General features: G+C 51.4%; 2 protein-coding genes and 1 non-coding gene across 4 annotated transcripts in view; all 3 read right to left on the bottom strand.

Annotated features, from left to right (window-relative positions):
• Positions 1-463: 463 nt before the first annotated feature.
• On the bottom strand, positions 464-5424 carry RPL13 (ribosomal protein L13). The gene is made up of 6 exons (XM_054170036.1): positions 5382-5424; positions 4966-5081; positions 4201-4342; positions 2577-2750; positions 1658-1714; positions 464-666 (listed from the first exon to the last, which is right to left on the bottom strand). Exons 2-6 carry the CDS (start codon positions 5067-5069, stop codon positions 508-510), a joined length of 636 nt encoding a protein of 211 aa, XP_054026011.1. The 5' UTR covers positions 5070-5081; positions 5382-5424; the 3' UTR covers positions 464-507.
• Positions 4480-4560, bottom strand: LOC128898192 (small nucleolar RNA MBII-202). The gene has a single exon (XR_008462731.1). It is a non-coding gene; the product is annotated as a small nucleolar RNA MBII-202 (small nucleolar RNA).
• A 1001-nt stretch (positions 5425-6425) lies between the features above and the next one.
• The window catches only part of SPG7 (SPG7 matrix AAA peptidase subunit, paraplegin), a 38096-nt gene continuing 22850 nt past the window's right edge, over positions 6426-21671 (bottom strand). For both annotated transcript variants that reach the window (XM_054170027.1, XM_054170028.1), the window contains 8 exons: positions 20610-20734; positions 19200-19302; positions 18115-18225; positions 12683-12798; positions 11207-11363; positions 10402-10565; positions 9433-9510; positions 6426-7549 (listed from right to left, as the gene is read on the bottom strand). In XM_054170027.1, the coding sequence (XP_054026002.1) occupies positions 7340-7549; positions 9433-9510; positions 10402-10565; positions 11207-11363; positions 12683-12798; positions 18115-18225; positions 19200-19302; positions 20610-20734 (1064 nt within the window). In that variant the 3' untranslated portion in view covers positions 6426-7339. The remainder of the gene's footprint in view (positions 7550-9432; positions 9511-10401; positions 10566-11206; positions 11364-12682; positions 12799-18114; positions 18226-19199; positions 19303-20609; positions 20735-21671) is intronic.

The raw sequence follows: 21671 nt of genomic DNA, 5'->3' as shown, positions 1-21671 counted from the left end.
CAGGTGACACCCACCATGAAAGCCCCCTACAGCAGAGCCTCATTTCAAGCTGCATGGGAATCAAGTCTGAAACACTGGGATAAAAACCAGAAAAAGAGGGAGGAGGCTTTGCCTGCTCAGGGAAAGGGTTTCCCAAAAAAAGCCCCCAGCTGGCCACTCCAGCAGCCCCTGATCCCCAAGAACATTCCAGGCCAGGCTGTTTGGGGCTCTGAAGAACCTGCTCCAGCTGCAGCTATCCCTGCTGACTGCAGGGGGTTGGGCTAGAGGAGCTTTGAAGCTCCTTTTAACACAGACCAGTCCATGGTTCTCTATGGTAATCGTGCTTGCAGTTGACTTTCGGCAGCAAGGGTCCTTACCCACCCAAACCAGTCTGAGACTCCCAGTGGGAAGAGACCAGGCGGTGGTGCAGGAGGCCCTGAAACAGGCGGGCAGCACAGGAACATCGACCCCAAGCAGAGCCCCACTCCTGTTTTTACACATTTTATTGAGAGCTGGAGGGAGCACAGTTCATTTCTTCTTCTCCACATCCTGCTCTGCTGCTTCTTTGGCGCGCTTGGCTCGGATGCCGAAGAGCCGGGCGTTGGCCCGGGCCATGCGCAGGCTGGCGAAGGCTTTGAAGTTCTTCTCATCTTCGGAGATGACACGGGCCTTCTCCCGCTTGAAAACCTGGGGGGAGAGAGCAGCACACAGCCAGGCTGCACATCAGAGGATCCATTTAAGGCTCCAGGCAATTAATCTCGCTGGGTTCCCAGCACTAAAGGCGGGAGGCTGACAGAACAGAGCGTTTGTGCCATCTACAGGCCTTGCCCTGGCTGCGCCAGGAACCTCGTTTCAACCCATTCCTTGTTCGTCAGCCCAAGACCAGAAGGTCCCAGGGGGAAAAAAAAAACCAACAAAGGCACACAAGCCCAACGTGAAACATGAGTCAGGCCTGTGGCACAGCATCCACAGCTCCCTTTGGAAGCAGCAAAGGGTTTGGAGATGAATGGTGATGACGAAGCCTCCCCACAAGCCAAATTTCACAGGTACAAGCTTCTGAGAAGGCACAAAAGCACCAACAGCCCCAGAGGAGCCTGCCTGAAGGAGTCATGCTGAGCACAAATGCACACTAGAGATGGTCACACCTGCCTCAACCTGTGCCCACAGAGGAGCTGTCTGATTTAGGGGGGTTATTGTGGGGGCTCCCCTGTGTCCTCCTCTGGACAGAGCACACCCTGGTGCTCCTCCCACATGACTCTGGGCAGAAGTGGGATACGTGCAGGATCATTCCCAACCAACACATCTTGACTTTACACTGGCTCCTGGATCTCCCTCTGGGCCCAGAAAGAGAGCTCGTGATGTAAGGACTTCCCTCAGTAAGCTGAGTAGATCTCCAAGTCATTAGCTCTTTAGTCTGCTCTGCAACTCTGAGGAACCGAAGAGATCTTGGCACAGGTAGGACAGGCCTGACCTGTTCCTGGCTGGGGTTTTTGACCCAGCATGGGAAGCATCTGGAGACATCAACCCTGAGCTGTACAACAGCATGAGGAGGACCCTCTCCATGAAGTGTCAGTTAGGGATGTGGTGACTGATGGTTGGACTCAGTGATCTTAAAGATCTTTTCCAACCTAAATGATTCCACCACATCACCCAGAGAAGATGGTGTAGCTACACTTACATTCTTGATGGGCATGACGGGTCCGGTGAGCTGAGTTGCCATCTTGAGTTCCTCAGGCTGTGTAATGAGATAAAAAACATTGTTTAGAACCCAGCACTGAAACCATCTGAGGCAGTACCTTGGGTGAAAACCTGCCTTGCTTGAGTCCCAAGCTCTTGCAACACCATGGCACTGCACAACAAAAGATCCTGGTTGGAGGTCAGATGGCTGAGTTCAACTAAAGTTTCAAACAGTATTCCAGACATGAGGAGTGGTCTCTGCTGCTACAGGAGACCAAGACTCTTCCTCCTGTTCTCTGAAAGCAGCCCCAGTATGGTGGGCTCCACCAGTTCCACTACAGTGAAGGGGCTCAGTGCCAGAGATGGTCCAGAAGATGAAGGACAGCTCTAGCACAGATCCTCATCTCATGACTTGCACCACCCCACGGACAAAGCCAAGGACAGACAACTTAGTTCTAGATCCTGCCAAGACCTGGACAAAAAGCATTTTTGTGTGTCAACAGCAACTACCTTCTCAAGACTTTCACTGAACTACTCCACTGAAGAGCTTCTCCTCACCTTACTCACCCTCTCTGTGCGGAAAAGAATTCCATGTGGACTTTTAGAGCCACAAACCGATTTGGGTTGTAAGGAACCTTTAAAGGTCACCTAGTCCAACCCCCCTGCAGTCAGCAGGGACATCTGCAACTAGAGCAGGTTGCTCAGAACCATAAACAACCTGACCTGGAATGGTTTCAGGGATAGGGCATCTCCAACTTCTCTGGGCAGCCTGGGCCAGTGTCTCACCACCCTCAACACAGAAATTTTTCAGCTCTTCTGACAACGCCCAGAGATCCCTTCCAAGCCCCACCATGGCAGGATTCAGGGACACCACCACTAGAGCCAGCCCCATGGAGCATTTCCAGCAAGCAGGTACTCACAGAGCTGTCTCCCTTCTTGGGCATTGCTGGCTTCCGTGGGAAGAGGATGAGTTTGGAGCGGTACTCCTTCAGCCGCTGCACATTGGCCTGCAGGGACTCCGTGGACTTGTTGCGCCGCCGGGGATCCACCGAGATCCCGATGGTCCGAGCAAACCTCTTGTTAATGCCAGCCAGCTGAGGAGAGAGCAGACAGTGCCACAGCTTCACCAAATCCCAGCACAGCGGGGACTGGAGTGACCTCTAGAGATTACCCAGTCCAACGCTCCCACTAAAGCAGGGTCACCCACAGCAAGGTGCCCAGGATCACAACGTCCAGGTGGGTTTGGAATATCCCCAGAGAAGAGTCCACAACCTCTCTGGGCAGCCTGCTCCAGCACCCTCACAGCAAACACATTCCCCCTCCTGTTCAGGTGGAACCTCCTGGGTTCCAGTTTGTGCTCAATGTCCTCTGCCTGGAAGAGCAACTTGGTGTCTGTGTTTTAAATGCTTCAAACATTCCCCCAGGCTTCCATTGTTCCTGCAGCTGGCTTTCCCCAGGAGAGCAAAGGAGGGGGGGCCCTGAGTAATTACAAGGGGGACATTTAAACCCTGAGACATGTAACAGGAGCTTAAGAAGTGAGCACAGGGCTAACTTCAGTTCCCCAAGTACTGTAAGCTCTTTTCTGTAATCATCTCTTAAACATGAAATAACCTCATTTTCTGTCTGGGGACAAACAGCTGTGCACCCTTTTGGGTCTCATTGTTACTCAGAAATTAAAGAAAAATCAAGTAACAAAGCATTTGGCATCCAAAAGAACAATCTGCCTGCCTCAGCACACTAACTTCAGTTATAAATGTTTTAATTAGACACTAAACAACACACCAGAGTCTGCCCACAAGCATGGCTGTCTAGTCCTGCCTGCTGGAGAGGTTCTCCAGCCCACCAAAGCCCAGCTTTAAGAGCTCAACACACCTGAGAAGGTCAGAGAAGGGTGTCCCTGAGTGAATGGAGGACACTGGACACTTCCCATGGACTCATCTATGGCATGGAAACAGCCACAGGTACTCTGGGAGGCTGAGAGACCCGGAGCTGTTTAGCCTGGAAAAGAGCAGACTGAGAGGGGATCCTCTCTATGCTCAAGGTCCCTTCCACCCCCACTGTGCTGGAATCCTGGGAAAGTTTTGCTCCTTGCAGAACATCCCCAGTTCTCTCAGACACAAGCTGAGTGTGGTTTGCTTGTCCCCACAACACAAACAGGCTCATGCTGGATGAAATACTTAGGATTCTCAGAAGTATTTCACAAACCCTAAATAGTTCCTAAGAAGCTGTCAGTTGGTTGGGGCTTTTTTTTTTGACTTTCCAAAGTCAAGAAGGCTCAACTAAGGCTCTTCCTGAACCCACTTCTAATGGAATTTAAAGGGGCAGTCTGACCAGACAAACCAACATTTACTTTCCAAACCACACACTCACTTCACAGCTAAAGAAAAGACACAACCATTGTTTTCTGCCCTCCCAAGCATCACCTACACCAGAGGCACCAGTACCAGATATCCCACCCTGGCTGGGCCAGTGTCAGTGCACATCCAGAACAGGACAACCGAGCTCACACTCAGGGTTGCTTTGATGGTTACTTTTTGTACTCACCTTAAGCTCTTCCAGGCTGAAGCCTCTGCCAGCACGGACCTTTTTGTGGTATCTGATGGTTGGACACCTCACTATAGGTCGGATGGGCCCAGCCACGGGCCTGGGAGCGATACGGCGAGCCTTGGCCTGGCGAGCTTTCCTCCTGGAAGGTTGGAGGGGAGACAGATGAGGAAAATGACGTTTCTGGTGGCTGGGTCACTCCTACACTGCCTGGTGACCTCCCCGCAAAAAGGCACCTCAGAAGCACTGGCCTGGTAGCTGGGGCTGATCCCTGCTCCTACACAACAGCCGCAGTCATCAGGCAAACATGGGTTCAAGGGAATCATCAAGGTGGTGCAGCGATTCCGGAGATGTCTCATCACTTGACTGCGGCTGGAAGTGCTTGACCCTGCCCAGAGACCCTAGAGGAGCATCTGGCTGCAGTCCCACGTTCTACAATCACAAAATGGTACGGGGTGGAAAAGCTCTCTAAAGATCGTCTAGGCTGGGAAAGACCTTTAAGATCACCAAGACCGATCATTCTCTAACTCTACCAAGCCTGACACCACCCCACGTCCCTCAGCATCATAGCTCTGTATCTTTTAAACAACTCCAAAAGAAGAACGAAGGAGTAACTTAACGTAAAGACGTGGTACTTCAGTTCCCTGCGCAGCCCAGGACATGAGCGTACACAACTCCCCACCAATATGAGCTACAGCAGGAAGCAGCCGGTAAGAGCATCCCCAAGGAAGCCAGGCGCAAGAAATCCGAGCGACAGGGACTCACCTGCGGATCTTGCGGGCGGGCTGGTTAAACCATGTGGCCACTCGCCGCTGCCAGTCCTTGTGGAAGTGGGGCTTCAGGATCATGCCATTGCGGCTGGGCGCCATGGCTGCTGCGGCCTGCGGATACGGTAAAGGCTAAAGGCGGCTGTCGGGGTACCGGGGCCGTGGGGCCTTCTCCTGGTGAGCACGGCAGGGGCCCTTCGCCAGCCCCAGCGCCACCAAGGACAGGCCCGGCCGCCCGGTGTAGGCCCATGCCCAGGCCGGGCCCGTCAGCAGCCCCTTCGCGCCCAGGTCCAGCCTACAGCCCCCAGCCAGGGCCCTGAGCGGCCCCAGGGCGCAGCGCGGCCCGAAGCCCGGTCCCCGGCGAGCGGATGGCGGCGGATGAAGCTCCCCGGCCACGGCAGCGTTCAGACTCACCTCCCGCCAAGGCAAATGGCCGACCGGAAAAGGAAGCTGCTGCACGGAGCACGCCGGAAGTGCGACGGGCAATGGGCAGTGCCCCGAGGACGGACCAATGAGGGCGCTGGCAACGCCGGGCAGAGCGTCACCACGCCCGCAGCAAAGATGGCGGCACCTTAAAGGGGCCGCGCGCACCCAGCCGGCGCGGCCGGGGCGAACGGAGCCCGCTAGCAGGATCCCTCGAAGCGGGGGGGCCCAGACAGCAGAGGCTGCTACATCTCGGCCCAGCTCCCCCAACCCAGGTTGGACACATGCCTCGTGGGGTGGGATGCACACAGGACAGCAGGCACACTGTCCCCAGCTCCTGTGAGGGACCCCTCTTCTTTCATGTTCACACCCCGGAACGGGGTTCTGCCACTGTCCCCAGTTTGAGATGGGCAGCAGGAGAGAGCTCAGGGGACCACCACCCACACTGTCAGAGCCTGGATCCTGCAGTCACACCAGCCCTGACCTGGGAGCAATGGTGTGCTGTGGCTATAGGGGATGCACCCCAGAAGCCACTGAGGACCCTTACATTGTCCCATAGGCATCACAGATGTCTCCCTAAGCTTCATAGAACTGAATGCTGCAGGGAAAAGTTTATTCAGGCAGCCCAGAAGACAGCCATGACTTAAAAAAAACCCAAGAAAACATCAATGAATGAACTCATGAAGAAACAAACAAGTTTGAAGCAAGAAAATACAGGCAGCAGTGTCACAAATGTTTAGAACTTCTGCCCCTGAAGGCAAAGGACATCACCCCACCAGCACCACGACAGCCCAGGGAGGGCTGAAGGTGTTGCATGTGCAGGTGGCTCTGTGCCGGGACATGGCCAAGAACATCTCACAGGACATCCTCCTCACCATCAGCAGGGAAACAAGAGGCTCTCTGTGGTGAACAGGAGCCTGAGGACTGGGATTTGAGAGCTGTCAGCACCCTAGCTTGTGTTGGGGTCTCCCAGGTCACAACAGTCCTCATGGAATAACCCAACCTTTCCTAAGGCCAGAGCCCACCAGGCACTGGCCATTGTTTCAGAGCTTTCCCTGATGAACGGCAGGCAGCCGTGTCATCGCTGCTGGTTTTGCAAGAGCCATGAGAAGGGAGGCAGAGAAGTGCCAGCTCTGTCCTAAGCCTTCCCAAGGGACACACCTACTTCTCCTCAAGGTCTTCAGAGCACCTCTCCAGCTCCTCCAGTTGTGTCAGCCCTCCACATCTACACTGCTAACTCCCAGCCTTGCACTGTGGGGGTCACATTGGGGTCTGCACAGATTTTTTTCACCCTCTGCTTGCCAGACATTATAAAACTGAATCTGAAGTTCTTGTCCAGGGAGAAGAAAACCCTTGCCCTGAACAACTGCACAGCTCTAAGCTTCAAGCATGCCAGAACATTTCTCTGTGTGTTGACACACTCTACAAAGACAGGAGGACGTTATGGACAGTTTATTCTGGTGAAGTCTGCTTTTCAGTTTCTGTTTTACATTCAGCAGCAGAGACCTTCAGAGGTTACAGCAGAGTCACACAAGAACTACAGCACCTCAGAGCCTCACAGGGGTTTCACAACACTGATGGGGACAGCCCTGCTCTCCTGCCCCATCACACAGCATAGAGGGGTGGCTTACAAGGACTCCACGGGATCTTTCACCCTCCAGAACATGTACACCACTCCTGCATACAAGGAATCTTTCCAGTGGATTAGACTTAGCCAGCTCCTAATCACCACCACCCTGCTGAGAATCAATTTCAGCATCCTGAGGAGTTCTCCTTCCTGCAGGGAAAAGCTCGTTAGCAAAGCCAACATAGCCAGCCCTTCATTTTTGGCTATCAGCAGCACAGATTCTTCCCTGCTCATTTATCTTTGATCCTGGAGCTGAAAAGGGAGAGGGTCTGTGTCCAAAAGAAGCCTCTAGAGTCCTCCTGTTTCACATCAGGAGTGGGTTTCATACTGGTCTCAGGCGTGGTTCTTCCTCCTCCTCGTGGTTTGGTGGCTGCTGGGGCATTTCTTCATCTCTGGTGTCTTGCTTGTCTCTCTCTGCTTGAAGCCAGCTCTGAGGAGCTATCATTTTCTTGGGCCCATAGGGTGGGGGCCCAATCAAAGCTTCAATGTCATCATAATTTATCACTTCTTTCTCCAGGAGGGCATTGGACAGCTAGAAAGAGTAAATAAGGCATAATGAGGCACAGGGTTCAAAAACAACCTCCCTGAACTGATCTGAACTCTCCCTGACAGCTCAGACCTCAACATCTGGCCACAGCACGTGCTGCAGCCCATGAGGAGCAGACCCCTGGCTCCCACCCCGCAGATGGGGTGACCTCAGACCCTGCTGGAGCCAGCATAAAGCTCTTCAGGCCGCTGGCACCTTTCAGAAGAGAGCTTTTGGCCAGGAACACCCAGTATGACTGAAGGCACCATTGGGTGAGTCAGAACTCCAGGAACACTCAGAGAAGTGCCCTTCCTGCCATCACACCCACACCTGTGGCCCTGCCTACGGTGCCAAAAGAGCAGCAAATGAGACCACAATCAGCCCCACAGCCCTCCCTTGCACACACAGCGATAACAATGAGCTGTCTGTTCCTGCAGGCATGGGCTGAAGGTCATCAGAAGTTCCTCTGCAAGAGAAGTTGAATTGTCCAGCCCCTCCACCAGCACTTGAGCAGCAGGTGGCTGTCAAACATGGAACTGCTCCATTCCAGTGACAGGCAGCGACACACTGGCCTGGCACCCGAAGCATTTACTCTGCAGATACTTTGGCTTAACTTAAAAGTTGCTCTGTGATGAGCCTCCAGCAAACATCTGAGGGCTGTTAAAGGAGCGCGTCAGAACAGAGGCGGCCTGTGGAGAGCAGCCCCTCACAGGGCCTGTCTTAGAGCGCTCCCAGGGCACTGTCCTGTGGGCAGGGCTGTGACAGCCCGCAGCAGGGTGTCTGGACAAGCAAGCTCTGGCTACCTCCCTGCACACAGGAGGCCTGGCATTGTGTAGCTGAAGGGGACTTTCTTGCTGCTGTTCTTTGTTTAACAGGAAGATTTAAGGGGAAGAATTCAAGTAGCAAAATCATTTTGGTTTGGAAAAGACCTGCAAGAGTCCAGCCCTTAACCCGGCACTGCCAGGTCACTGCTAAAACATGTCCCTCAGCACATCTACATGGGTTTGAAACCCCTCCAGGAGTGGGGACTCCAACACTGTCCTGCACAGCCTGTTCCAGGCCTTGACAACCCTCAAGGGGAACAAACTGTTCCTCATGTCCAACCTTGGGGCAACTGGAGGCCGTTTCCACTTGTCCTGTCACTTGCTCTTTGGGAGAAGAGACTGCCCCCAACCTGGTTCCAACCTCCTTTTATGGAGTTGTAGAACCCCAGAAGGTCTCTCCTCAGCCTCCTCTTCTCCAGGCTGAACAACCTCAGTTCCCTCAGCTGCTCCTCACAAGACTTCTGCTCTAGACACTTCAGCTTCAGGCAGAGAGCAATTCATGCAACCTTAGATTGACTCCTGGTCATTCTGGATATTTTAGACTGGAATGGTGAAGGAAAGATCCCTGAAGATACACAGAGTGCTATAAGGCAAGTGTGGCTCAGCTCAGAGCAATGGGTGCAGAGCTCCTGGCAGAGAGATGGGGACATGCCATGGTGACAGGCTAGGGAGACTGTCAGGACACAAAAGGGAAAGAGGCCAAGTGGTGGTGTTCCCATCCCTGGAAGTGTTTCAAAGCTATGGGGATGCAGTGTTGAGGGACATGGTTTAGTGGTGACCTGGCAGTGCTGGGTTAACAGCTGGACTCAATCTTACAAGTCTTTCCCAAACTAAATGACTTTGATTCTACTACTCTCTGCTGGAGAAGACCTGTGGCCTGCTCCTAATCTGGAGGACAGGCAGTGAACAGCCACTTGTTCAGACATGAGCCCCAGTACTTCCACTAGAAGACCTTCTAGGACCACAGAGACACTGCCACAGCTGAGCTGCAGAGCACAAAGCAGCAAGGCAAGAAACACCAGTTAAGAACCCAACAAACCCCACAAACAAACTCCTCCAACTTACTGCTTGCAGCTTCTCCCTGTTCTCCAGTAAGAGTTTTTCTGTACGCCTGTAAGCCTGAGCCACCAGGACTTTGGCTTCCTAGAAGACAAATAGTAAGAAGAGGTTTGGAGCATAGGTGGCAACAAACACAACAAGGATAAATAAGGAGAGCACTTGAAGGATGGAACTTGCAAACTGAGCCAGGCAGGAAGTGGTTCCCATCAAAAGAAAATACAGACCATGTGGAAAGGCGAAGGAGCATTCCTGACACAGAACAGTGAATGTCTGTACAAGCTCAGCTCTTCAGCAGGGTCCCAGCTGATGGGAAATGCAGCCTAAAGAGGCTGTCCAGCACCAAAAGATGCAGCTCAGCACAAATCCCTTGGAAGCACAACCACAGAGGGGGTTTGTTTCCAGCTATTTTACTTTTCTACTAAGGCAATGGTTTCTGCAGCAATGAAGCCAAACTTCCTGACAGAACAGGCTAATGTTTGACAGTCTGGTTAGAAAGCCCTTCTGATCTAGAGTGGAGACATTTAAATGATGCAGCTCAGACTTGAAGACACAGGTTTCTTGTAATCCAAGCATTCCACCACCATGCTCAGATAGAGGAATCCTGAGGGCCTGGAGAGACTTCATGCAGCCGAATCTTCCCCTAGTTTGGTACCTGTCCTCAGTTCCACAATCACACCCCCCCAGACTCCCCAGATTATTCCATCTCCCAACAAAGCATTTCTCCCACTCTCCAACCACCACTGGGCATCATCTGTCACCCTGAAGCTCAGCAGGCTTTTGTCCCTGCTGGAAGCAGCACCGCAGCCTTCATGGTTTTATGCCCTGCAGCTTTGGGCAGCACGCTGCTGTTGGGCTGCTCTCACAGCTCTGTGATTTTACCTGTTCTTAACACCTCACTGCATGGTCCTAACAAACTGTAAGAGGTCAGTGCTCAGTGAAGAGCCAACAGGAATGTGTGACTGAGGGTGGCCTTACATGGTCCATCATTTGCTGAAGCCCCTGGCTGAAGGGGCGCCGACCAATTCCAGGCGCAGTTTCCGGGTCCGGGAAGGAGAGCTGGCCGATGTTGGGTACCATCCCGTACTGCTTCACCATGGAGTAGGCTATCTTGGTCACCTTCTTCAGGTCATCCTGTGCTCCTGGGCAGGAGAGACAAACACAATGCTTGCCTGCTCTGAGCTGAGTGCAAAACCAGCACATCCTGCACAAACAGACATTGCAGTAGTCAAGAGTCCTGTTTGGACAGCCTGCTCTGGGTGGCCCTGCTTTAGCAGTGGGGGTTGCACTAGATGATCTCCAGAGCTCACTTCCAACCCCCACCATGCTGGAATCATGTGAGACCAGAGGACCCCCAGGAGCCTGTGGAGGTAAAACTCCACCTGCTGATGAACCTTTCAACACCCACTACAGGATCTGTGTATGGCAGTGAGCGCTTCTATGTGAAGTACTTTTGTGCCACTGCCCCGTTATCCCTTTTGGATATAACCACTTGGGAACACGGCATAGAAAGCTCTAGGGCCTCAGGAGCCAAGAGTCTCACTGGGTAATTGCATCTGTGGCCTTAGGCTTTAGGACAAGATAAGACAACATGGTGGCAAGCAAATATGAGAGACTTCCATGCTGACAAATGCAAATCCAAAATCAAAACACTCAGTCTGACATTTCTTCTTCCCAGCATGGGAAACCTCTACCTGTTGCTCGGATCTCCCCTGGACATAGCAGGTGCAGAATCTCAGGCTCTCTCAGCCCTACCTCCACTTCCAAGGCCCTGGCTCCTCACCTGTGGTGACCCTGTTGAAGGTGATGGCTTCAGCCACTCTCCCTCCCAGTGCCATGCACATCCTCTCCAGCAGCTGCTCCTTGGTGAAGAGGTACTGCTCTCTTGGAAGGATCTGAGCGAATCCAAGAGCTGCGTTTGTCCGAGGGGCTATGGAAACCTGCAACACAGAGCAGCTCCCTCAGCTCAGGGGACAAAACCTCCCAACCACAGCAGCAGAGACAGAGAGCAGGAAAAGGCCACCATGTTCAGTGGAATTTCTTAAACAGCTATGGGGCTGACCTAGAGACATGGCCAAGGATTGCAGTATGTCAGCATCCCTGCACTGAAGGCTCTGCTCTCACAGCTACAGACACACACTTTCTGCTCAAGAAACGAGAAGGAAATTGTCCTTAACAGCAGGCCAATAAAATCCTAAGATTTAGGAGTTGCTTTGGCAGGTATAAACCAAAGAAAAATCACTTTACTTGCTCTAGAATCACTGAGACTACCTGGAGAAAGATGGGATGTCTTCAGAAAAATAAGAGCTGTTTCTCCCACCCACTACACGAGAGTAATGAACAACAGTTCAGCTTATACAATAGGTCATTCAGAGTGAATCTGCTGCTGGTGGCAAGCCAAGGAGCTGTCACCCTTGTCGTTTCCACTCCCAACCTCCCCCCAGTGTCAAGGCTTTTTGGGGAGGAGATGGGCAACAGAGAGAACACACCCTGGGGAGCCAGAGACCTTTCCCTGCAGAGAAGGGCTTCAGGCAGGCAAACTCCCTGGGGTGCTAATGTGACAAACACAGTTTTTTTCCCATCACTATCAGAGCAACTCCTGCACACACACAGGGAGCAGCGCCTGGTGCCTGGAGGAGCTGCATGAACTGAGCAGCAGCAGGAGACTCAGTTGCCCCACAGAGCCTTGCAGTTGGTTTCTCACTGTAAGGCTTCTCCTACATCTGGTTAATCAGCTTTGCACCATCACTATCATCAACACAGCTTATCTCCACAGCATATTTTAGGAGCAGGGTTTTGTGGTGGGCTTAGCTGTGTTAGGTTAATGGTTGGGACTTGATCTTAAAAGGTCCTTTGCAACCAAGATGATTCTGTGGTTCTAGTCTATGTTTTTAAACTAGAACAAGGTAGATTTAGATTCAACATTAGGAGGAACAGGTTGCCTGGAGAAGTTGTGGACACCTTATCCACAGAAGTGTTTAAGAGCAGGCTGGATGAGGCTCTAAGCAACCTGGTCTAGGGAAGCTGGAACTAGATGATCTTTAAGGTCCCTTCTAACCCAAACCATTCCATGATTCTATGATTTGCCATTTATTTTGCTGCAGCATTCACAGCTCCAAGCTCAGAGAACAGGATAACACGGCAGAATTCAACACAAGCCCTACAAAACAATCAACACATCTTGGGTAAGAGAATCCCACAGGATTCTCTTCCCACCCAGTGACAGGCTTCACTACACACCAGCTGGCAGTGGAGTTACCTTCATGACTGCCTCAGTGTGCTCCAGCAGCCAGCCAACCAACGCATGGCCCGACTCATGGAATGCCACAACCTTCCTCTCTTCTGGGGACAAGATCTTACTCCTTTTGGCAGTGCCTGCAGGAACACAGACAAGGATTTGGGAGGTTAGTTAGCAGTAGGTGTAACCAGGAGGGCAGAATCCTGTGTAGCTAACTGCAGAAGTCAGCACAACTGTGGCAGAGAGGCCAGCAAGCTTCATATCACTCTACCTAGGGACGGGCAGTAAAAATCACAGTAAACATTACCCTTCGGATCCACGCTGGGGAAGGTGCATTCTGTTCCTGCAGCAGAAAGCAATCTCTGCTTGGATTGCCTAAAAACTCTGGCAGAAGATTCTCCCCTTTCACTCCTCCTTACAAACAGACTTAATCATTAGACATAATTGAACATTTGCTTAGATCCCACCTCCAGAACGTAAAGCTCTGTTCCGTTCCCAGCTCTGCCCAGGGACAGATCTGCAACGAGTCAGCCTGGGTATGGAAGGAAAAAAAACCCCAATAAACCAAAACCCAGAACAGAGAGCAGTGGAATATCACACTGGTTTTGCTGTGTGGTCTTTCAGTCCCTCTGGCAGAAGGTGCGAGAAGTGAGACGTGCTATAGGTTAAGAGAGATCCCAGCTGAGACTGTGGTGCATCAGGAGTGATCCAATCAGCAACACACCAAGAGTACAGGCACACAAAAAATAACCCCCCCCAAACTGTTCTCCAGATGAAAAAGATGAGTTTCCAATTACACATGAGCTTATTCCCAGGCTCCTGAAGAACTAGCAAATTAAGTCATAACTCACACTTAATACTCCCTCCAAAGAGATGAGTTTTGCAAGTGTCTAATTTCCAACCCAATAGTCACAGAATTGTTTTGGTTGGAAAAAGACCTTTAAGATCATAGAGTCCAACCATTCCATAACTCTTATCAAGTCTGGGGCTAAACCATGTCCCTCAGCAACACATCTCTGCAGCTTTGGAACACCTCCAGGGAAGGGGATTCAACCCTGGGGAGCCTGTTCCAGGGTTAGAAAACCATTTCAGGGAAGTTTCTTCTCAGAGCCAACCTACACCTCCTCTGGTGTAACTTCAGGCTGTTTCTTCTTTGCTTATTGCTTGTTCCTTGGGAGAAGAAATCGACACCCATCTGGCTCCAGCCTCCTTTTTAGGGAGTTGTAGAGAGCCAGGTGGTCTCCCCTCAGCCTCCTTTTCTCCATGCTCAACAACCCCAGTTCCCTCAGCTGCTCCTCACAAGACTTGTGCTCTAGACCCTTCACCAGCTTTGTTGCCCTTCTCTGGACCTGCTCCAGCACCTCGATGTGATTCTTGGAGTGAGGGCCCCAAACCTGAACCCAGTACTCAAGGTGTGGCCTCACCAATGCAGAGCAAGTCCAGTTAGGATTTCAGAAGAATCATCCTTTGAATGCTGAATGGAAGTCAAGCTTCTAGCAGGTAGGAAACATGTTCAGTACAGAACACAGCACACTGAGCAGCTATCACAGCTCTGCATGGGGAATGCAGAAAGGTAGCAGGACTTTCGAGCCGATGTCTCCTCACAGTGCCAGGAGCAGCAGGGGCTTGATGAGAGTCAAGAGCAGTATCACAGCATGCTTGGAAAACAACCTTCTATTAACATGAATTTTTAAACAAAGCCAAGAGCTTTATTAAACAAGGAATCAGCAAAATTAGTGTGGCAGAGCTCAGGGACACTGGAACCACTGTGCCCTGCAAGGCATAATGGTGGTGGAAGAGCAGATGGATTGCAACAGGCTTGATTTTCAGCAGCCAGTGCTGTACCCTGCCTTTGGCAGTGTGTGTGCAAGTGCCTGTATGCCTCTGTCTGTAGAAAGATGTATATAAATATATATACATACTCTCTCTATATATACACACACACATATACACTTAAAAAATCCTGGCCACGTTCCTCTGTCAGCCCACCAAGGAGGGAGGGACTGTACTCTTCACACAGTGTGCCTACAAAGATGATTTCTTCTCCTACACAAAGCAATCTCCAGGCAGGAAAGTGCTCTGAGGACCTGCACCTATCACATTTAGATTCCTTAAAATAGATACAAGAGAAAAATGTTGACACTGAGTGCAATGAGACACTGGCCCAGGTTGTCCAGGGACGTGGGAGACGTTTGTCTCTGGAACCATTCCAGGTCAGGTTTTTCAGGGTTCTGAGCAACCTGCTCTAGTTGCAGATGTTCTGGGCTGACTGCAGGGAGGTTGGACAAGATCACAGTATCACAACACATTGGAGGCTGGAAGGGACCTCAAGAGATCATTGGGTCCAACCCTCCTGCCAAAGCAGGATCATTTAGGGTAGTCTGCACAGGAATGCATCCAGGTGGGTTTTGAAAGTCTGCAGAGAAGGAGACTCCACAACCTCCCTGGGCAGCCTGCTCCAGTGCTCTGTCACCCTCACCATAAAGAAACTTCTCCTCATGTTGAGGTGAAATCTTCTATGTTCAAGCTTGAACCTGTTGTTTCTTGTCTTATTACTGTGCACCACCAAAGAGTTTGGCCCCCTCCACTTGACACCCACCCCTCACACATTTATACACATTGATGAGATCTCTTCCAAGTCCTCTCTTCTGAAGACTAAACATCCCCAGAGATCTCAGTCTCTCTTCACAGGGGAGATGCTCAAGTCCCCTAATCATCTTTGTAACTCTCCATTGGATTCTCTCTAGCATTTCTCTCTCTTTCTTGAACTGGGGAGCCCAAAACTGGATGCAGTATTCCAGGTGTGGTCTCACCAGGGCAAAGTAGAGGGGAAGAACTTCCCTAGACCTGCTGGACACACTTTTCTTGATGCACCCCAGGACACCATTGGCTCTCTTGGATGACCTTTTAAGATCCCTTCCAATCTATGGTTCTATGATTTACGACATAAGCAACCCAAGAAACAACTGTGGTACATCTCTGCTGGCCTTACAGAGTGTACACAAACCCCACCAAGAAAACAGGCTCCACTACATCTTGTGAAGCCAACCCTTAAAAGCCTTTGTGAGCTCAGCAGGTTCCTCCCTCGCTCCCAGGAGCCCTGACAGCCTGCATGCTTTGTGTTCCCAAGCTAAGAACACAATGGGGACTACCGCAGCGAGAAGTTCGTACTCCTCCCTTCCAGCAACACAAAGCTTTCAGGCTGACACAGGGCCTCTGGACTTGCAAAAGTTCCCTTTTGATTCCACACCACTCTTATTAAAACCAGCAGCTCATAATGGAAAGCACAGCAATATCTTCTTTCTTTCAAGAAAAGCTTTGAGAGTCACTGAAATGCCCTCTGGATTGTGAAACCCAGAAGTGTCCCTGTTCCATGGAAAAGGAACATTTAGAGAGGGCCTGGAGGGTTGTCTGGGGACTTTCAGGCTTGGTCTACAAAAAATAGCCAGGTCCTGTTAATAGGAAAGAATCTGATTAAGCAACAAGACGACTTTCTGGCCTCCTACATGCCACAGAGCCTGAGTGAAGCAAGTCAGCTTGTCAGCAGTGAAACTGCTGAAGCCCATGGCCTCTGATGCCCCACAACATTAATCCCAGATATCCTGTCTGCTACAAGTGGCCTCATTTGCTGTTTGCCTTATCCTCCATGTCTTGGGAACTAAGCCAAGAACAGCCAAGAGAATCTCTTGAAATTTGGTGCTCTCTCTCTCCTGCAGATGGGAAAGCAAAATGCATCTTTGGTCTGGCTGATGAGGATTTCTGTGCTACAATTTGAGACGTCTGCAAGCTTCTGGGAGCTGCTGAGCAGACTCTGAGCTTCCTCCAAGAGTGGTCACAGCCACCCAAAGCACTCCAAGGGTTAGTTTTTTTTAAGAGGCAGGTGAAATGACAATGGACAACGAGCACAAACTGGAACCCAAGAGGTGCCATCTGAACAGGAGAAAGTTTGCTTTGAGGATGCTGGAGCCCTGAAGCAGACTGCCCAGAAAGATTGTGGAGTCTCCTTCTCTGGAGAGGTTCCAAAGCCACCTGGGCAACCTGCTGTGGGCGATCCTGCTTTAGCAGTGGGGTTGGATTGGATGATCTCCAGATACCCCTTCCAACTCCCACCATGCTGGGATTCTGAGAATCTGTCAGGAATTTTCTGAAACAAAAACTTCTCTTACATGAGGAATTGATGAGGCATTGTCTGATAAGGCAAACACTTAGGACTAAATTCCAGGATCAGGAAGTAACTGCCCCAGGACAAACATCCTGTTCCACACGCTGTGTGAGGAGAACAGAATGCCACTGTTTGCCCAGGCTGGCCCCCTGTGATGACACTGCAGCCTGGAAGCACTTAAGTGTTTGGTTAGAAAAATCACAGCTTGGCTACAGGGTGGTTCAGACCAAAACCCACCAGAATCACATCCCTCAGGTGAAGTCCAGAGTACTGGGAAGTCTTTTTCCCCGCTCCCTACAATATAGTGCTACAGACCAACCTCCAGAGGTTTCTCTGCTGGCAGTCACACAAATGAGAGGGAAAGTCCAACAGGATGTTCTCAGAAGGAGAACAGTACTCTACTGTCTGCCGGTTCATTCTGCCAATTCATCAAAGCCTGGGCTTTGAGGCCAGGAAGAAAAATCTCTGATTTCTTGCTGCTGAGGATGCAGAGCCTATTTGCTATTCAGCTTTGTGTTGCAGGTGTCCAGAGCAGCAAGAAAAATCCAGAGATACTTCCACAAACAAACAAAACCGAACAAAAGCTTTTTAAACTGAACCAGCACTAGACATTTGATTTCCCCTCTTTACTGTTTCGCTGCTGACTATCTTCCCTGAGCTATGGGTTCAGGCTGCCTGCAGATTCAGGAACATGGATCCATTTACAGTGGAATCCAGAGAACATTCTGTGACTGTGGCATCCAGGACCTTCAGGACAGCTCTACAGGCTAGAGCACAGTCAGGACTCATGTGTTTTCCCCCAATGGAACCTACGCACTTGAGCCAGAAACCACAAGCCAGCAATTTGTCCTCATGGCCAGGAAGGCCTGCAGTGCACGAATAAGAGTGTGGCCAGTAGGCTGAGGGAAATTGTAAGGCCAGAGGTGGAGTTCTGGGATCCCCAGTTCAAGGGAGTCAGGGAAATACTAGAAAGAGTCCAAGAGAGGCTATGAAGATGCTGAGGGAAATGGGGAATCCCTGTGAGGAGGAAAGGCTGAGAGACCTGGGGCTGTTTAACTTGTAGAAGAGCAGCCTGAGAGATGATCTTCTCAACACTCAGCAAAAGCTAAAGGGTGGGGGCAAGAAGATAGAGCCAGACTCTTCTCAGTGGTGCCCAGTGACAGCACAAGAGGCAATGGGTACAGAGGTCCCTTCTGATCCCCACGATGCTGGGATTCCATGTGTGAGCCTTGTCTCAAGGCGAGTGGTAGAGACTGGTAAGGCAACAACAGAAGTGGCTGGGGTCACTTACCTGCAATGACTCTTTCCACAGCATACTCAAAGTTGGAAGTATCAATGGATTTGTGACCTTCTCTGGCAGCATGAAGAGCAGCTTCGTTACAGATATTGGCAATGTCGGCTCCTGCAGAGCAGAGTTGACAAAAATTACCCTGGGTTCACGTGGCAGCGACTTCAGGGGACAGAAGAGGCAGGAGCAAACCTGGAGCAGCACCTAAGGAGGTCAAACTGCCTGCACTTTGTTCCTTGGGAACAGAGAGCAAAGCCAGTCCAGGGCGTTTGTGCTGGACTGGAACGACACGAGGCCTCGGTAGCGCTGACACGCCGAGGACAGGGCTCGGCAATCGCCTCCCAGGCGCGGGGCAGGGCCGGCCCGCGGCAGCAGGGGAGCGGCGTGGGCAGCCGGGGCTGGCACCGCTCGCACGGCAGCCGCACGACCTCTGCGCCGAGGAGAGCCGACATCTGTTCCCAGTTTGTGTGGGTGGCTGGTGGTGGTGGGGGGCTGCTGAAAGGAGTCACGGACAGCCAGCGTGCTGGGGCCTGCTAGAGGGGAAACCCAGGAAGGATATTCCAGGAACTCCACGTAAACAGGAACTCTGCAGCCCCTTGCTCAGCACTGTTTCAAACTCCCAGGGACCTACCCTGGAAGCAGGCTGGATGCAGGAGCCAGGCAGAGTTGTCCAATTCCTACTCTGACTGACAAAGCAGTTGCTGTTCATTCCTCCCATTGCTTTCCCAGCAATGTGGATCAACTTGAGAGTCTTTCCCCTGAAGTGCAACAACTCATCCTCAACAACAGCTTGGGCAGGAGCATGAGCAGAGGTTCCTTGCCTTCAGAATGAGGAATCCAGGCATTATGGAAGTGTACTTTCCCTCCCCCCACACCCTGCTAGTCCCAGGCGTCGCAGAAGTTGAAAACAGCCACGAACAATTGCTCATTTTAGCTCACCAGGGAGTCAGTTAGGTTCCCACTATTGCCACAGAGATGGAGAAAGCTTAAAGAAAAAAGGCCCTTTAGAGCACATTACTTAAGACAAAGTGACCAAGCAGCTCCAGCCTGAACTGCAGGAGCAGCCCCCCCCACACACTACATCGTACCACTGAAGCCTGGTGTCAGCTCAGCAAGGCGCTGCGAGTAGAAGCTGGCGTCTTGGATCAGTTTGAGACCCTTCAGGTGCTGCTCAAAGATCTCTCTTCTCTCCTGTGAAAAAGACAGGAAACCTGAGCCCGGGAAGCCTTCACAAGGTGGCAGCTCTGAGGCGGTCCATCGCAGGGGATGCAGGGGACGAAGGGGACGGTGACACTGCCAGCAGAGGGCAGGGCTGTCCTTGCAGTGTGCTCCGGGAGCGCTGCTCGACTCCCAGCTCTCAAACTCACAACAGATGCGGGAGGCTTACCGTGAGTCACCGCTTTCTCTCCCAGGGCCACTCTCCCCTCCCAACTTTCACTCTGATCTCTCCGAACTTTCCTCTCACCATGAATGCACCAGCAGGGAGGAGCTGCGGCTGCCTCTACCTGCTCCCTCACACACTGCCATCTGCACATCCCAACTACAAGAGCTGCCCAGCCTGCCACCATTTCCCAGATGAAGGTGGGGGTGAGATGATGGCTGGCAAGTGGCCAGGGAGTGACTCATTCAGCTGGTCCAGGAGATCCTGAGTCAAACAATGGGCTCTGTTGCCAGGGTTTTTCCCCTTCCTCCTTCAGGGCAGCTGCACGGTTCATGCTTCCGGTGCCAGATTCTATCAGTCATTTGAGGTATTTTAACACAAAACTCAGAGGACGACAGTAAAGCACAGATGGGAGAAGAGCAGCCTGTGCTGGCACAGCAGACAGAGCTCCACTGCAGCTGAGCCTATTCCCAAAACTCTGCTACAAATGTCAACACAGCAGACACGGAAGACTCCTAGTAAATGGATTTAAAAAACATTCAGAAGGAGAAAGTCACTTAACAGGCTGCCTAAAGGAAAACGAGGAGCCTTACAAGGATAGGGAGGACAATAAACCTACAGAACAAATGGTGCTTGAGGCACATGACAATTGAAGCTCTCACACAAGCCAACTTGCCAATTAGGAGGTTCTCAGTTCCCAGGAGAGAAGACACAAACATAGCTCTGCATCTGCATGGCAAAGAGAAGCTCACAAAATGAACAGCCAAAGCTCCTGCTAGAGCAGAGACTTAAAACCAGGGAGTTGTCATTGCTGACAAGCAAGCAACTGCATTAGCATGTCAAATCCTTGATTTAGAGCACGAATAAAGGCAAACAGAAGCTTCCCATCTCTATCTTCTACAAGATCAGGTTGTTGGGGGCTCTGAGTGACCTGCTCTAGTTGCAGATGTCCCTGCTGACTGTGGGAGGTTTGAACTAGATGACCTTTAGACATCCCTTCCAGCCTAAAGCATTCTGTGATTCTATTATTTCCCAAGCTCAGCCTTTGCCAGGCCAGTGGAACACCAGCAAGGACTGGAACACCTGAATCATTAGGAGGGCAGTAGGTGGAACATACCTGGAGTGTTGGCAGATCAATAAAGATGTGCCTGTCAAGCCTCCCAGGCCTCATCAAAGCACTGTCCAAGACATCGGCGCGGTTGGTGGAAGCCAGCACGATGACATGATCTGTGGTCCCCATTCCTGTAGAAAACCAAACAAAAAGGTCAAGGTTTCCAGCACCACAGGTGACAAGCAAAGGGATAGGGCAGGGCAGGATACAGAAAATGTCTTACACAGCTTTATCCCCAAGCCAGAGAGTGTTACAGCATCCTTTAGGACAGATGAGGCTGAGATAGTGTCCTCCAGCAAGGAGCACAAGACAGGAAGGAACCTCCCTAGTCACCCAGGCCAGGTTCTGGTCATCACAGATACTCTGAAATTCCCTTCTCATTTATTTCATAGCACTGGGCTTAATCCTTTGCTTTCCCTTCTCTTTTTTTGCAACACTTGGAAGCTGCTCCAACGAGAAACCAGAAGAATCTCTCCACTCTGGTGAGTTAGGAGGTAATTCTCAGCCCCTGACTTAAGTCAGTTCCTGCCTCCTTCACCTTCAGGTTGCATAAACAAGGCTGGAACAGCCTTTTCCTCCCAAATATTTCTGTGGAAAGCCCTTTCAGCTTTCATTTACTGTTAGCCTTCAGGCACAGACCTGCCACCAGGATCACCAGGGAAGGGACAGGCTTCCTTCTGACCAGCTCAGGTTAACGCAGGTGTGGAGCCCTGGAGCAGGATACCCAGAGAGGCTGTGGAGTCTCCTCTGGAGAGATTCCAAAGCCACCTGGGCACCATGACCCTGGGCAACCTGCTGTGGGTGACCCTCCTTTAGCAGGGGGGTTGGATTGGATGATCTACAGAGGTCCCTTTCAACCCCTACCATTCTAAAATGTTGTGATTCTGTGAATGCAGAAAGAGAGGATGTAGCCTCACCACCCAGCAAAGGGCAAGCTACAGCATGGTTTGATCTTTATCTTTTCACTCCTCTTTTATCACTCAGAAGACATCCAGGCATACTGCAGACAAGTGCAAAGACCAGCCCTGCAGGACTCGCACCACAGATGTAGGCAGACACAAAATGCTT

The sequence above is a fragment of the Dryobates pubescens genome, chromosome 19, assembly GCF_014839835.1.
Source record: "Dryobates pubescens isolate bDryPub1 chromosome 19, bDryPub1.pri, whole genome shotgun sequence".
Lineage (NCBI taxonomy): Eukaryota > Metazoa > Chordata > Aves > Piciformes > Picidae > Dryobates > Dryobates pubescens.
This window is presented reverse-complemented; position numbering and strand designations above follow the sequence as displayed.